At 37.2% G+C, this 15,719-nt stretch overlaps 1 protein-coding gene and 1 pseudogene across 1 annotated transcript; both read left to right on the top strand.

Moving 5' to 3' along the window:
• The window catches only part of LOC141813496 (zingipain-1-like), a 15,112-nt pseudogene extending 7,322 nt beyond the window's left edge, over positions 1–7,790 (top strand).
• Positions 7,791–12,710: 4,920 nt separating this feature from the next.
• LOC141813114 (zingipain-1-like) lies at positions 12,711–15,441 on the top strand. Its single transcript, XM_074701017.1, has 5 exons — positions 12,711–13,218; positions 13,750–13,982; positions 14,081–14,215; positions 14,507–14,809; positions 15,180–15,441. Exons 1-5 carry the CDS (start codon positions 12,726–12,728, stop codon positions 15,282–15,284), a joined length of 1,269 nt encoding a protein of 422 aa, XP_074557118.1. The 5' UTR covers positions 12,711–12,725; the 3' UTR covers positions 15,285–15,441.
• Positions 15,442–15,719: the final 278 nt, after the last annotated feature.

Raw genomic sequence — 15,719 nt, 5'->3', positions numbered from 1 at the left:
AACTACAGTATTAATCTCTATTACAGTGTTTAAGGTTTTAGTATAGTATTTAGAATTTAAAATTTTTTACTATAGTATTTCTGCTTACATTGTTTAAAGTTTAGGTGAGAATGACCTGGACGAATACTAGATCTAGGTCTTCAAAGAGAACCTCCGGTTCGTGGACGAGCACAATGCAGCGGCCGACCGCGGCGCGCATGCTTACCGCCTCGGGATGCATGAACCGGTTTGCCGACCTCACCAACGAGGAGTACCGCGCCAGGTTCCTCGTAGACTTTTCCAGGCTGACGATATCCAACTCCGAGAAGATCAGCAGCCGGTATCGGATGAGAGAATGGGACGATCTGCCCGGTTCTATAGATTGGAGGGAGAAGGGCGCCGTCGTCGCCGTAAAGAATCAGGGCCGTTGCGGTGAGCTGCTTCTTCCTTTCCTTTGTAGACTTCAGATTTTTTTTATTATTTATTTATTTATTTATTTTTGTGTGTGTGGTCAGTGATATTAAAGTAGTTAGATATCTTGCTTTTGTTTGAAAAACGTTTTTCCAGTTCCCTTTTTCTTAACCTCTCGTTCGACTTTTGACAAAATTAAAGAGGCGCTGTTTGGAGTAACTACCTCTTCTTTAGCCTCTAAGAATTTTGTTAGATCTATAAATTCATCTACTTCTAGTATCCCAATCGTTGAACTCATCAAATGAAGATTTTCACTTGCTATTCGTACTGTTAAAAATTATTAAGATGTTAAGATTGTAAACAAGCCAAGTCAAATTACTATTCGAGCTAAGCTTGTTTAATAGAGTTGTTCAAACTTATCCATTTATTTGATCTTGTGCTTATTAAAGGAACACACAAGTAGTTTGTGACAGATTTCTAGCAAGTTACAGGGCAAGTCAAAGATGAGATGTAAGGTACTTGGTTTCAATGATCTCAACAGGTATGCTAATTATACCTTTGATGGTGTCTATAAGAAGTCGTTGGGCGTTCTTTGCAATGGTAGCATCAATGGTGAGGAGTATTATTCATTACCTCCGAGACACAGTTGAGTTAGTTACGACGGAGTAGACTTGTAGAAGAGGACAAGGGTTCGAATCTTGACGAAGCCGAGCAATACTCTTCTCCGTCGTGGTCAACTGTAATTTTTCGATTTATCTTTTCACAGATGATCATGAAATCGACCGTGTGGGACTTTATTAATGCCTTTATCACGCGGGAAAATGTTCATGTTGTGTCAATTGATTCGTACGAAAAAGTTACTTCCGACAATGAGACGTCTCTCCAAAAGGCCGTGGCAAATCAACCGATTAGTGATGGTATCGATGCCTCTGGAAGAGATTTCCAACTTTATCGTTCGGTAAGATTCATCCAGATGATTATATTTAGGTAATTGCATCATCCAATCTTGTATTTTCCTCACAAAAGTTTATTTATCACATCATCTTTGATCATGGGTATTTCCACATATTTTTGTTCATTTAAGAAATACATCCAGGTGTGAATTAATAAACCATTTTGATCTTTTACTAAGCTATGAGAAGGTTATTCCTATAAATTGGTTACGACGGAGCAGAGTTACAGAAAAGGACAAGAATTTGAATCTTGATAAAGTTGAGTAATATCCTGTTCCGTCATAGCCAACTGCAGTTTTTTGAACATCGATGTCGTCGACGTCGATGGAGGAGGATTCGAAGATTTTTATTATCTTCTACAAAAGGTGGAATCCGCCATCCCAGTGATCCCATGACCATCTGTGAGGAGGTATAACTTTCTCTAGGACAACATCGATGTCCTCGACGTCGATGATGGATTCAAGAAACGGCTACTACTCGAAGTGTAGGGTGTGACCCTTAGTAGGACTAGTCTTACTCAATGTTGTCGAGGTCTGCATTTTCATGGTTGTCTCCGCCGCCACAAGAGGAAGGGGGATGTAGAGGTACTGCGGAGCCGATGTTCTTTCAAAGTTGTAGGTGGTAGGGGTGGTTGATCTCCAATCCCTCGAAATAAAACTTGCTCTTCGACATCTCTCCTGGATTGAAAATTAATGATTTTTCAAAAGAAGAATAAAGGAACTTACGACCTTTACGATCTTGCGTCGTTAGACGCTAAGATAACTTTGTGATTTGTCTTTGTAGATCTTCAAGTATCTCATCTTGGGCACTACAATCACAATGCAACGTTTCCTCAAGTGGAATTTGTCTGTTACAATTACGACCACAATCACCATCCATGAAAAGCAAAAGGCCTCTGATACCAATTGATATCGGACTGGATAACGATTATCCTATGAGCAATATCGATTCCATTGATTGATTGTGAACATGAAAAATAATATTTTAAAACTTATTGAATTAAAAGAATATCAGGAGATAGAAATATAAATGGCACTACAGAAAAATATTATTCATCAACAATTTTTTTAAAATATCAACTAAATAATTATTTAAATAAATCTAAAACGCTAAGATGGAAAGAAAAGAAAAAAAATCTAATAGAAGGAAAAAATTTTAATGGACTCTAAATCTTAAAATTTTTCATTGGACTCAAAATAAAATAAATATAAAAGATAAAAATTATAAAAAATACTCTAAATATAATTTTTTTTTGAAAATTACTAAAAATTATAAAAAATAATCAAAAAAAATCTTTGAATTTTTTTATTAATTTTGTTGATCATCTTGAGTCTAGCTAGATCATTATTTTTAGTTGGATATTGTTTTCTATACCATCAAATGAATTGTTAAGTTTTTTTTTTCCAACCTTAAAGGTATTATAGAAACCAGAACACCACGCTGGCCAGAATCCACTCTGCTACAAAGGAACTGGATATGCTGATCGCTGGCCTGTGCTGATTTAATCCTCTCTACCAGAGCTGACTGAGCCACTATAGAAACCAGAACACCACGCTGAGTCTGACTGTGCTCGATCAATCCCAAGTCAGAAAACTGCCGTACCAGGTCAGTAACGGCTACAAACTGACTAGCCAGAATCCCACGAGACTTCCGGCTGAGTGCATCTGCAACCACATTAGCTTTACCTGGGTGGTAGCTAATGGTACAGTCATAATCCTTCAAATACTCCATCCAACGTCTCTGTCTGAGGTTCAACTCTTTCTGTGTGAACAAGTATTTCAAACTCTTATGGTCTGTAAGGATCTCAAAAGTGACTCCATAGAGATAGTGTCGCCAAATCTTCAAAACGAAGATAACAGCGACAAGCTCTAAATCGTGTACCGGGTAGTTCCTCTCATGATCCTTCAGCTGACGAGAAGCATAGGCAACCACCCGATCACGCTGTATCAAAACTGCACCCAATCCCTGGAATGACGCGTCGGTGTACAATACAAATCCGTCATCACCAGAGGGAATCACCAGATTCGGTACCGATGGCAGCTAGTAGTGCTGGGGCTAGGAGTTGGATTCTAGCACTGGCTAAGTTAGTAAAGGACCGTATGACTCTGTTCCGTGGGGGATCTGACCCGAGCTTAGTTGGAGTTCACGGGTACATCTATTGTTGGAGGACGTTCTACTTAGCAGCGATTGCAGAAGACAACACAGAGGACCAAAGCACATCAGCAGCAGAGATTTCTACCATCTTCAAGATAGATGTACCAGATAGTACCAGCAGCTTCCTAGCCAGAGATCTGTTATACGGTGATTTCGATGCAGCATCAGCCACCAGTGACATCGACTTCTTACAGTGTATCTCATTATATTCAGCAGACGACGTCGGTATCCCAGAGTCAGTTCCAGTCAGAGAGGAGGCAAATTGTGTCTCATTCAGCTACTCAGCCGGCTAGCGTGGAGTTTGGGTCGCGTTTATGCTATTACTCGAGAGGAAGCGCAGCGGAGGCGCAGCGGAAATATTCCGTCGCTAATTGATAAAATTTTTGTAGAAGTCGTCGGGCGTTCTCTGCAATGGTAGCAGAGTGGACTCTAAATCTTAAATTTTTTCATTGGACTCAAAATAAAAATAAAAATAAATATAAAATAAAATAAATATAAAAGATAAAAATTATCAAAAATACTTTAAATATTAAACAATTTTAAAACTATTTTTAAAATAAAATTTATTAAAAATAGTAAAAAAATCTTCGAATCTTTTTTATCAATTTTGTTGATCATCCTTCATTATTTTTAGTTGTATATTGTGTGGATATTGTTTTCTATATACCATCAAATGAATTGTTAAGTATTTTTTTCCAACCTTAAAGGTATTATTTGCGATTATGATAAGTTGTGAATATTGTCGTGAGACCGAGACTATCTTTTTTAAAGGATAGATGCCTTAGGGCCGTGACAATGCAAAACATAGCCTACGGACTGAGAAGCAACAATGTAAATAAGTTTGTTTGATTGATTGCTATATATAATTCCACCTTCACCTCTAAAAATTACCAAAAAAGACAAAATTATTTTTTATCTCCACCAACTTGTTCCCATTAATTATTCTTCTCTTTAGGCTTGTTTACGCGAGAGAGATGGAGGGAGGAGAATATTGATCGAGAGAAAGATTAAGAGATGTGAAAATAATAAAACGATCATGCTAAACAAAAAATCTTTATCAATCATGATAACAAAAAGGTGCACTAGCTAGGTGAGTCATTGCATCAATCATGCCAACGGCTAGGAAGGAATGAAGAATACAACAACAACTAGGAGGTTTGTTTTTATATATGCCCATAAAGATTATAATCAAATATCTGATAATGAAGTTTCACAATAGAATAGACACAAACACATTTTAAAGGCTCATAAGGATAATCATGCATTGTATATCCTCTCATCGCGTGTCACAATATCATTTTTTTCACATTTTATATAGACTCAAAGTCTCACATCATCTTTAATCTTCTACTATGTCACTATACATATGTCGTTCTAAATGATTAATTAGATTCAAAAATAAGGATCCCAGAAAATTGACAAAGATCAATTGGAAATCCAATATCTTCATACCGCTTCTTTCGACCATGACTTTCGTAATTGTGATAGGAATTTTGAAAACTGAAAGAATTAGGATAAGAGAACTTATGATCTTTTAGATTTTGCGCCGTTAAAGGTCAGAATAACTTTGTGATTTGGCTCTGTAGATCTGTAAGTATCTCGTCTCGAATGCTATGATAATAGTACGAGACTTCCTCAGTTGAAACCTACTTGTCACGACTCCTATTTTGACCATGACGATGATCCATCAAATCTGAGAACTCTGATATCAATTGATGTCGGACGAGATAACAATTCAAAAGAATACCAAGAAATAAAAAAATAAACAGCACCGTCAAAATATTATTAAATTAAAAACCCTTCTTAAACATGAATTAGATAATGATTTATATAAACCTAAAATCCTAACGTATAAAGAAAGAAAAAATCCTAATAATTTTTTTATAATAGATTTGAAAATTTAAAAATCCTAAATGAATTTAAAATTTTCAAATATAAAAAAATACAAAATTTTAAAATTACTTTAAATATAAAAAATTTAGAAAATTATTAAAATTAAAAATTATCAAAATTAGTTCCTATGCATTACCAAGCAAGCCCCGGCTGCAGCGACGAGCATGTGAGAATGCTCTCTACCTGGAATGGAGGGCCAAGCATCGCCCCACCGAAAAACCCTAGATCTAGATGAATACCGCTCGAGGTCTTTAAGTAGAACCTCCAGTTCGTGGATGAGCACAATGCTGAGGCCGACCGCGGGGAGCACGCCTTTCTCCTCGAGATGAACCAGTTCGCTGACCTCACCAACGAGGAGAACCGGACCAGGTTCCTCAGGGACTTCTCCGAGATGACAGGATCCGACTCCCAGAAGATCAGCAGCCAGTACAGGTTGAGAGAAGGGGACGTTCTGCCCGCGTCTATCGATTGGAGGAAGAAGGTCGTAAAGAATCAGGGCTGAGCTCTTCCCTTCATTTGTGGACTTCAGATTTATTTATTTATTTTTGTGTGTGTAGTATCTTGCTTTTGTTTGAAAAACGTTTTTCCAGTTTCCTTTTTCTTTGCCTCTCGTTCGACTTTTGACAAAAGAGGCGCTAGCTGTTCGGAGTAACTGATATGTCGATCTGTTTCTACCTCTTCTTTAGCCCCTAAGTATAACATCTTTGAAACTTTTCCTTTGAGATGAGATGAGATGTAAGGTACTTTGATTGAATGATCTCAACTGGTATGCTAATTATGCCTTTGATGATGTCTATAGGAAGTTGTTGGGCGTTCTCTACAATTGCTGCCGTCGAAGGTATTAACCAAATCGTCACCAGTAATCTGATTTCGCTGTCAGAACAGCAATTAGTGGACTGCAGTACCGAAAATCATGGCTGTAAAGGTGGAACGAAGGATCGTTCGTTCCAGTACATCATTAACAACCGTGGCATCAACAGTGAGAAGCGCTGCCCGTACACAGGCCAAAAGGGGACTTGCAATATCAACAAGGTGATCTATTGACTAACCATTTACAACTAAAGACGCTTTATATTTAGATTGTCGATGGCTTTATTAATCTTGTTTGGTGCCTATTCGCTACTCCAGCGGTTGAGGAGATTTGACGCTTGTCTTTCTCACACGCAGGAAAATGTTCACGTTGTTTTTAATTTGTACTGAAAAAGTTCCTTCCAATGATGAGAAAGAAGTCTCTCCGAAAGGCCCTGGCAAATCAACCAGTCAGTGTTTCTATCGATGCCTCTGGAAAAAAATTCCAACATTATCATTCAGTAAGTTCATCGATCTAGTGTTTTCCACACAAAGTTAGTTTGTGCATCGCCTCATCTTTGATGAGTTTTTCCACATAGTTTTGTTCATTTAAGAAACACATCAATTGAATGACTTTTATGGATGCCTTTCTTATAAACCACTTTGATGTTTTAATAAGCTGTGAAGGTTATTCCTTCATACATATAGTTTACTATATTGCAAGTGCTGCAGACATTTAGGTCTCATAACACAAAACACAAAACATGTTGCTCTTCCCACATGCTTTCATAATGTAATTTTTGCAGGGAATATTCACCGGAAGATGTAACACTTCATTAAATCAGGTGTGACCATAGTAGGTTATTGTACTATATATATTATCGAATAAGATCTTGCGTGTCTATTCTGTAAGCCCGAGATCAGGTACTAGCTGGCTAGATCTTTGATTTAAGTTTAATGATAATAATATTACATACCTTGTGATGTAGATTATTTGTGCGAGCAGACTGTCTCACTGGTCAAGTATTAGCTGTTAGAACCTCAAGTGGTATGAACGACGACTATTTTGATGTGTTATCAAATTAATCTAAGTTAGGTTTGCTTGTGTTACTAACTTGTGTGTCTAAGTATACAAGAACTTATGAGAACATACAGCTGCTCGATGGCTCAAGATCCAGTGGAGTATGATGAAGAACCGGAAAGGACAAGGAGCATCGGAGATAGCGAACCATGACAGAAGATGTAGCGAACAAGAAGGATGACATGAGACGAAATTCCACCTACTAAGCATGTTACCAATGCAGGAACTGAACCGGATTGGCCAAAGACCTCTAGGAAAAATTCCTAGAACTCCACAAAAGCAACCTCGGAGGTAAAACTAGTTAGGTGTGACCTCCTAAAGAGTCAACTTAGCAATCTTCAATTAGAGAAAGGTGAGAAAGTAGCACAACTACATGTCAAGAGGAGATGCTCATCGGCCTCAATAATGTCGGAGGGATAATTCCAAACCAAGACATCCTCATATATGCTCTCAATGCTTTTCCACAAATCCAAGAATGGATATCGATAGCATATTCCTTCTACATTTCAAAGAATCTTGAGATAAGTAGTTTAGAGGATTTTTTTGCCACAATGGAATTACACGAATCTAGAGGTGCAGGGGTTGAAAGAAACAGAGACATTGAATCACAATATTGCTCTACAAGCAAAGAAGAGTAAGTTGGATTCAGAATCATCAATGGAAGGACATGATGAAGCTTACCTGATAAGAAAAATGAAACGGTTTTTTAAAACTAATAACTTTGATAGGAGGCAAGCATCAAAACTGATAAGGAGAAAGGAGAAAAGAAAAGTAAGGTATTTCAACTGTGAAGGTGACATGAGAGATAACTATCCAAAACTCAAGAATAAAAGAAAAAAAAGATAAAAAAAATAAAGGATCTACAAAATCTAAGTATAATAACCTAAAGGTAACATGGAGTGATACATCTTCTTCAGCAAATTTAGAGATTGAGCATAGAGCTAGTCTTGCATTCACGGCGACCCATGAAGAAGAAGAGTTCGTCTCATCTGAGGAGAGCAATAATGCAAGGAAACCTCAACGGATGAATCCAGAAATAAATGTATAGAATTGAAAAAGATTAGATTAGACTTAGAGACTAGGTAGATTCCCTAAAATCAATATTAAAAAATCTTTTCCTTAGTTCAGATAATGTGAACAAAAGAACAAAAGTTGGAAGGGAAGGCTTACGATTTAAAGGCTTAAATTTTAAATATAGAAATTTCAGGGGCTCAATTTGAAAAATATCAAAATATGAAATTTCACAAAAATATTTGATAAATCCAATATGCATGAATTTATTTTGGGTGTCTAAATCCATTTTAATCATTTAGAAAGATTTGAAAACAATCAACTAGAAAAAAATTTTTGGGGGTTAATTCAATATCCATGAGTAAAAATATTTTTGGTGTATTCGGGATGATATTTTTATGAAAAAAATATTTTTATTTGAAAATAAGATATATTTTCTATCATATATAAAATTTCAGATTTTTTTTACATTCTAGGATTTTTTTTTAATAATTATCAAAAAAATATTATTTATTGAAATTAGTAAATTAATTTAAATAAATTATCGGTGAAAATTATTTTTTTGTATAGAAAATATTGTGTTCTATTTCTGGTAAAAAAAATTTACAAATTTTTGTTCGAGTATTTTTTTTTTCAAATTTTATGACCCACAAGCTTAAGTTAATGCAATTTCTTATTTTTATTATTTAATTCAATTAACGTAACTTAAGTTAATTTGACAAACAATAAAAAATAGAGAAATTGTTAGAACTCCAAGTGGTATGAACCATGACTGTTTTGATGTGTTATTAAAGTAGTCTAAATTAGGTCTGCTTGTGTTACTAATTTGTGTGTCTAAGTATGTAAGAACTTAAAAGAACACAGTTACTCGATGACTCAAAATTTGATGGAGTATGGTGAAGAACCCAAAAGGACAAGGAGCATCGGAGAGGGCAAACCTTGGTAGAAGACACAACGAGTGAGAAGGATGACACAGGAAAGGAACGGATAACTCAGTATATTTAAGGAACGAGAAGCTATAAAGGAGTACTCCAGCATCCGAGGTGTGCAAAGCTGGGAGAAAGACTAAGCTAGGAGGTTTGGACAAGTGGATTGGTCTACCAAAGTTGGATTGGTAGACCAAATCAGGTTAGTCTACCAAACCCCACGTTAACAAAAGGTCCTGGTGAGATAAGGACGTTTTAGTGGATGACTCTTACACGTCACCAGATCTGTAGATTGAACCAAATTAGTCTATTGAATGTCATGTCAGCAAACGGCTAGTCTACCATATCAGCAAACGACCATTGCATTAGATAGAGGATGACTGGGACGTCACCTGGATCAGTATATTGATCCCCTCGATTAGTCTATCGAACATGCCATGTTAGCACTTTGAGTAGTGGTTATAAAAGAGACGAGAAGTTAAGTTAGAAGAGTAACACTCGATTTGCTTTCTATTTCCTTGTTCTCTTAATTGTTATTCTTGTGCTTAATGGTTGTAAGAGACTTCTCCTTCTTCGGAATATTTCTAAAGATGAGATATTAGTGTGTTTTTCATAGTCTTGGACAAACAACCGTTGGTTACAAATCAAGTAAGACAACGAGCCTCTTTCTATTTATGTTTGCTTTATTTTGATTAATGTGTGTGTGTTTTCGTTAAAACATTAGTAAGAGAAAGATTGAATTTTGAAGTACAGGTTATTATTCACCTCTCTCCTCTAGTAATCCGAATCGATTCCATTGCACCAACATTAGCTTAATGTTATGACAGCCATTGCTTCTCGACTATCTATTTAACATATTGTTAAGTGAAGTGGTCCATATCCGCTTTACTGCTCCTAGTCCTCCCTCTTTGACCACACCACTTTGTTCGGGTCTACACTAGTAGAGCCTTCAGTCTCCTACGACCAAGCTGGTCTCGAAGACCAAGTTGGTCTTTGATAACAATCCATCACACTAGGACCATCCTTTGATAGTAGCTTCTTGCACTGAGCAAATCTTTGATTTGCGATATCAACACTGATAAATGGGGGTTGATATTATCGACTTTGACCCTTCGATACTTAAATCAACAATGCTAAAGGAAAAAAAGGTCACCTCCCTCAAGGGAAGGGCTTAAATTGACAAAATGAGAAGAAAGGTGTCTCTCCCAGGGGGGGGGGGGGGGGGGGGGGGGGACTTTGGCTAGGGCAAGAAAGATGAAGAAGAACAATGATTGATCAGGTTAATTCCCTTTTTTTTTTTCTTACTATCGCCCCCAATCCAAAGAATCTCTTCAATTCCTTATGGAGGGATGTCGCATCTCTCAGTTTGGGTTAACCCATACTCCTGCCATTAGTCTGTTGCCTGATCAAAAGTCAACTGCCCAGGTTAGCAGAGATAAGGCCACCATCACTTCCAGATCGCTCCCATCCACTTCCGGTGGAGACTAGATTTGACAGAAGCACAGGATCCCAGGTACAAGGTTAACCTCCCCTCCCATGCTTGCAGTCTGACATATCCATGTGACTGACATCATTCAGTGAGGGTGTATGCGTGACTTCACTTTCCTCACGTGATTCCATGCCTGGCCTGTTACACTGTAGTTAGAAAGGTGCATGTTAGCATGAATGATAAAATAAAACAATTGGAGGGGCTGGAGTCAGTGGAAAGAATTCCACAGGCGATGTTTTCGCGACCTAAACGATGGGCTGAGTTTGTTTCAAACAGGGATGCTCCCCGCGCCGTCAATCAACTAAGAAAGGTGAGGGCTAAAAAGAGTTCATTGAGAAGGTATCCTTTGGCTGGACCGCTTCGAGAATATCCCCAATCCTGGACGTGAGTCTGCATACTTACGAGTCCATGAAGATTTGACCTCTCTGAGGATCTACTCAAAGAGGTTGCTCTAATCTGTTGCTCCGAGTCCATGAAGACCTTACCTTTTGGAGATGTATTCAAGTGGAGTGTTCCTAATCCGTTGTTCCAAGTCCATAAAGACCTGATCTTTTCAAGAATATACTTAAAGGGGTTGTTCTTAATTTGTTATTCTGAATCTACGAAGACCTGACCTCTCTGTAGATGTACTCAAAGAGGTTATTTCCAACCTATTGTTCTGAGTCCATGAAGACTTATCTTTCAGGAAATGTACCTAAAGAGATTATTTTCAATTCATCATTTTGAGCAAGGTTGTCAAACTCGTGATTCCAGTATCGACTCGGTTAGGGGTGCACAAACTCGTATCGTAAATTCGTATCGTAAACTCGTACGAGTTTACAGATAATCCAAAAAGAGTTATAAAATATCAAATAATATATATTTGATCATAACTTCATAAGAACAATCACTATTTCACATATCTAATAAAAAAGCATAAACATAGTTATCAACAACATGTTTTCACATATAAAAAAAAGACTAAACATGAAAAATTTAACATGAAAAGATATGAAATTTTCAAAATTTATGTTTCAACATCAAGTTACAAAATGACAAATTTAAAATTTCATACAAAAATAGTACAATAGATACACCAAATAACTTTCTCATTCCAAATTTGATAAAAGGAAACATCAAACCTTTGTTTATCGAGTTTACCGAGTTTGACCGAGTTGACTCCGCGAGTTTACGAGTTTACAAGCAGGCCCGATTTTAAGCTGATTCAACATGGAATTGAAATAATAGTTCGTAAACTCATAAACTCGCCGAGTTGACTTCGCGATTTTGACAACCTTTGATTTTGAGCCTACAGAGATATGATTATTTCAAGAATGTATCCAAAGAAATTATTTCTAACACAAGAATACACACAAACACATGTTAAATGCTCGATAAGGATAATCATGCATTGTATATCCCCTCATTGCGTGTCACAAGATCATTCATTTTTTCACGTTTTATATAGCTTCAAAGTCCCACATCTCTAGTAACCTTGTACGACATCACTATACATGTGTTATCCTAAATGATTAATTTGATTAAAAAAAATTGAAATTTGAAAAGTGAAAGAATGAAATTAATTAAAATATTAATATTTATATAATTACATATTAGTTTTAGGATAGTATTATGCTTTTAATACATTCATAATAGTTATATAAATATTATATCTTAATTTTTGTTCCTAACCTTTCAACTTTTCTTTTGGTTTATCTATAAATATGTTTCTTTTGCACCATTATCCTGTGCGAAAGTAAAATCACAAAAATAAAAGTTCATGCACCATCAATTGCTTTTCTACATGCTGAAGTGAATCCCTTCCTTCCTAGTCAACAATTCTAACTCGACCTCTTGAGCGATTATTTAATTTGTTAATTATCTCATAAGTAAATAAAATGCACTTCTAAGGATATTGATTAAATATTTATTAATAATAAAATAAATAAATAAATAATTTTTTAAAAAATAATTAAGACGGCAACGCATTAATCTCTTCTATAAAAGGAAGCCTTTCCATTGCCAAAGAGAGCATCAAGCTTCTCTTTCTCTTTCCGCTCATGGCTTCCACAGTCGATATTATCCTCCTCCTCCTTCTGCTCTCGTCCTCCGCCCTTGCTGCCGTCTCCGCCGTTCCCTATCAAGACGTCGTCACCCTCTCCAAGCAAGGCGGGGCCGTCCCCGGCCGCAGCGACGAGAAGGTGAAAAATCTCTACCTGGAGTGGAGGGCCAAGCATCGCCCCGCCGAAAACGACAAATATCTGGACGAATACCGACTCGAGGTCTTCAAGGAGAACCTCCGGCTCGTGGACGAGCACAATGCAGCGGCCGACCGCGGGGAGCACACCTTTCGCCTCGGAATGAACCGGTTCGGTGACCTCACCAACGAGGAGTACAGGGCCAGGTTCCTCAGGGACTTCTCCCAGCTGAGGAGATCCACCTCCCGGAAGATCAGCAGTCAGTACCGGCTGAGAGAAGCGGACGATCTGCCCGATTCCATTGATTGGAGGCAGAAGGGCGCCGTCGTCGCAGTAAAGGATCAGGGCAATTGCGGTGAGCTCTTCCTTCCGTTGTTGATGTCAGATTTATTTTATTTATTTATTTTTGTTTGAAAAGCGTTTTTCCAATTCCCTTTTTCTTTGCCTCTCGTTCGATCGACTTAATTTTGACAAAATGGAGTAAGTGGTATGTGATCTGCTTCTACCTCTTCAATAGCCCCTTAGAATTTTGCTAGATCTATAAATTCATCTACTGCTTGCATCGAAATCTTGAAATCCTGATAGATGGATACTCACCGAACGAAGATTTTCACTTGCTATTCCTACTGTTAAGTTAAGATGATAGAGTTGTAAACGAGTCAAACTAAATTACTATTCGAGTTTGTTTGATGGAGTTGTTCAAACTTATCCATTTATTTGATCTTATGCTTATTAAATAAATATAAACAAACGTTTTGACTCATTTACAGCCTCAAGTAGATCATCTCCTTGAAACTTGATCAAATAATAAGTTTGTGAGATGTAAGGTACTCTGTTTCAATAATCTCAACAGGTATGCTAATTATGCCTTTGATGGTGTCTATAGAAAGTAGTTGGGCGTTCGCTGCAATTGCTGCCGTCGAAGGTATTAACCAAATCGTCACCGGTAATCTGATTTCGCTGTCAGAACAGCAATTAGTGGACTGCAGTACCCAAAACCTTGGCTGCGCAGGTGGATTTATAAATCTTGCGTACGACTACATCATTGACAATGGTGGCATCAATAGTGAGGAGCACTACCCGTACAGAGGCCCATTTGGGATTTGTAATACCTCCAAGGTGATCTATTGATTAACCATTTGCAACTAGAGACCACTTTATGTTTAGATTGTGGATGACTTTATTAATCTCGTTTGGTTCCTGCCTTTCTCACGTAGGAAAACGTTCATGTTGCGTCCATTGATTCGTACCAAAGTGGTCCTTTCAGAAATGAGACGTCTCTCCAAAAGGAAGTGGCAAATCAACCAGTTAGTGTTATTATCGATGCTTCTGAAATACAATTTTATGATTCGGTAAGAAAGATTCATCCAGATGATTAAATTTTGGTAATTGCATCGGTTTGAATCATCTGATCTAGTGTTTTCCTCACAAAAGTTTGTTTGTGTATCACAGAATTAGGATTTCATGATTGTAGATAGGCTATGATCCTCATAGGATTAAATAAAAATGTGTGTTTACATTGAAACTTACATGTTTTCTTATTTCTTCTATTAAGTTCATAACGATTTTAGAATTTATATGGTTAAGAAAACATATATACTCCATCATCGTAGGTGTCATAACACAAAATATAATTTTTACAGGGAATATTCAGCAGCGAGTTCTGTGGCATTGTATTAAATCATGGTGCGACTATAGTAGGTTATGGTACTGCAAATGGCACCGACTACTGGATTGTGAAGAACTCATGGGGTGAGAACTGGGGAGAATCTGGCTACATACGAATGAAACGGAACGTAGCACGAGCTTCTGGCACATGTGGTATTGCAAGGAGTCCTTCATTGCCCATAATCGAAAGGGCTAACCTGCGCAACCCTACTGCCTCTTCTTCCTCTGTGCCTTCCCTCGTCGGATCCTGCATCAGTGATGATGCTAACTGCCTAATGGTAAGTCAGTCCTCCTCCACACTTGGAAATTACCTAGTTTAACTTTTCAAGCTCATTGAAACTTGTGCTTCTCAAACCCATTGAAATACCTGCAATGGATGATAAATTAGTCTATGCAATTTAATTAAGGAAACACAAACTCATACCAAAACTCGATCGATAATAAACAACTATATTCTTTTCCCTCTAACGATGATCCAACTTAACATGCCAACACATTTCTGTCTTTTTTTTTCTTTTTGCTTTGTCTCCTATAATAACTACATCAATCTAATGTGCTTCTAACAATAAAGATGGTTTGCTATTTCAAGTGATGTTAATGATGATATTTTATCATCTAATTAACTTGGCTATCCGATTCCATTGATAGAGCAAGAACAGTCCTATCTGGGTGAAGGTTCATGGGGTCTCAAGAGCCGTGTACAATGAGACTATATGTAGCAACTCTTCAGCAAGAGTGTGTGTTATCGAATAAGATGTTGCACGTCTATTCTGTAAGCTCCGAGATTATGTACTAGTTGGATCTTGGATTTAAGTTGATTAATGATAATATTATATCGGTTGTGATGTAAATTATTTGTGTAAATCGGATGTCTCGCTGGTCAAGAGTATCTGCCTCACATTATATTGCAGCCATTGCTTCTCAGTAATCTATTCAATACATTGTTATTATACTGAGGTTGGGCAGGATAATGATGTTGGATGAGAAAGCGCAGAAGAGAGTGAATAGCGTTCTTCATATGCATTTAAAAATCATTCAAAAATAAAGTCATGTAGCGGAAAATCACAAAGGGGAAGAAGAAAGGGGATTGACTCGCGCGTAATAAGCTAGGGTTTTGGCGACGAATCAAATTCCGTCAAATTCATCGCAATTTGGCTACGAATTAAGGAATTCGTCTCCAAATTGCGA

The sequence above is a fragment of the Curcuma longa genome, chromosome 20 (genome assembly GCF_044706935.1).
Source record: "Curcuma longa cultivar G26 ecotype Majalengka, Jawa Barat chromosome 20, ITB_CL_G26_1.1, whole genome shotgun sequence".
Taxonomy (NCBI): Eukaryota; Viridiplantae; Streptophyta; class Magnoliopsida; order Zingiberales; family Zingiberaceae; genus Curcuma; species Curcuma longa.
The sequence above is the reverse complement of the archived record's forward strand: the minus strand, read 5'-3'. Positions and strand labels throughout refer to the sequence as shown.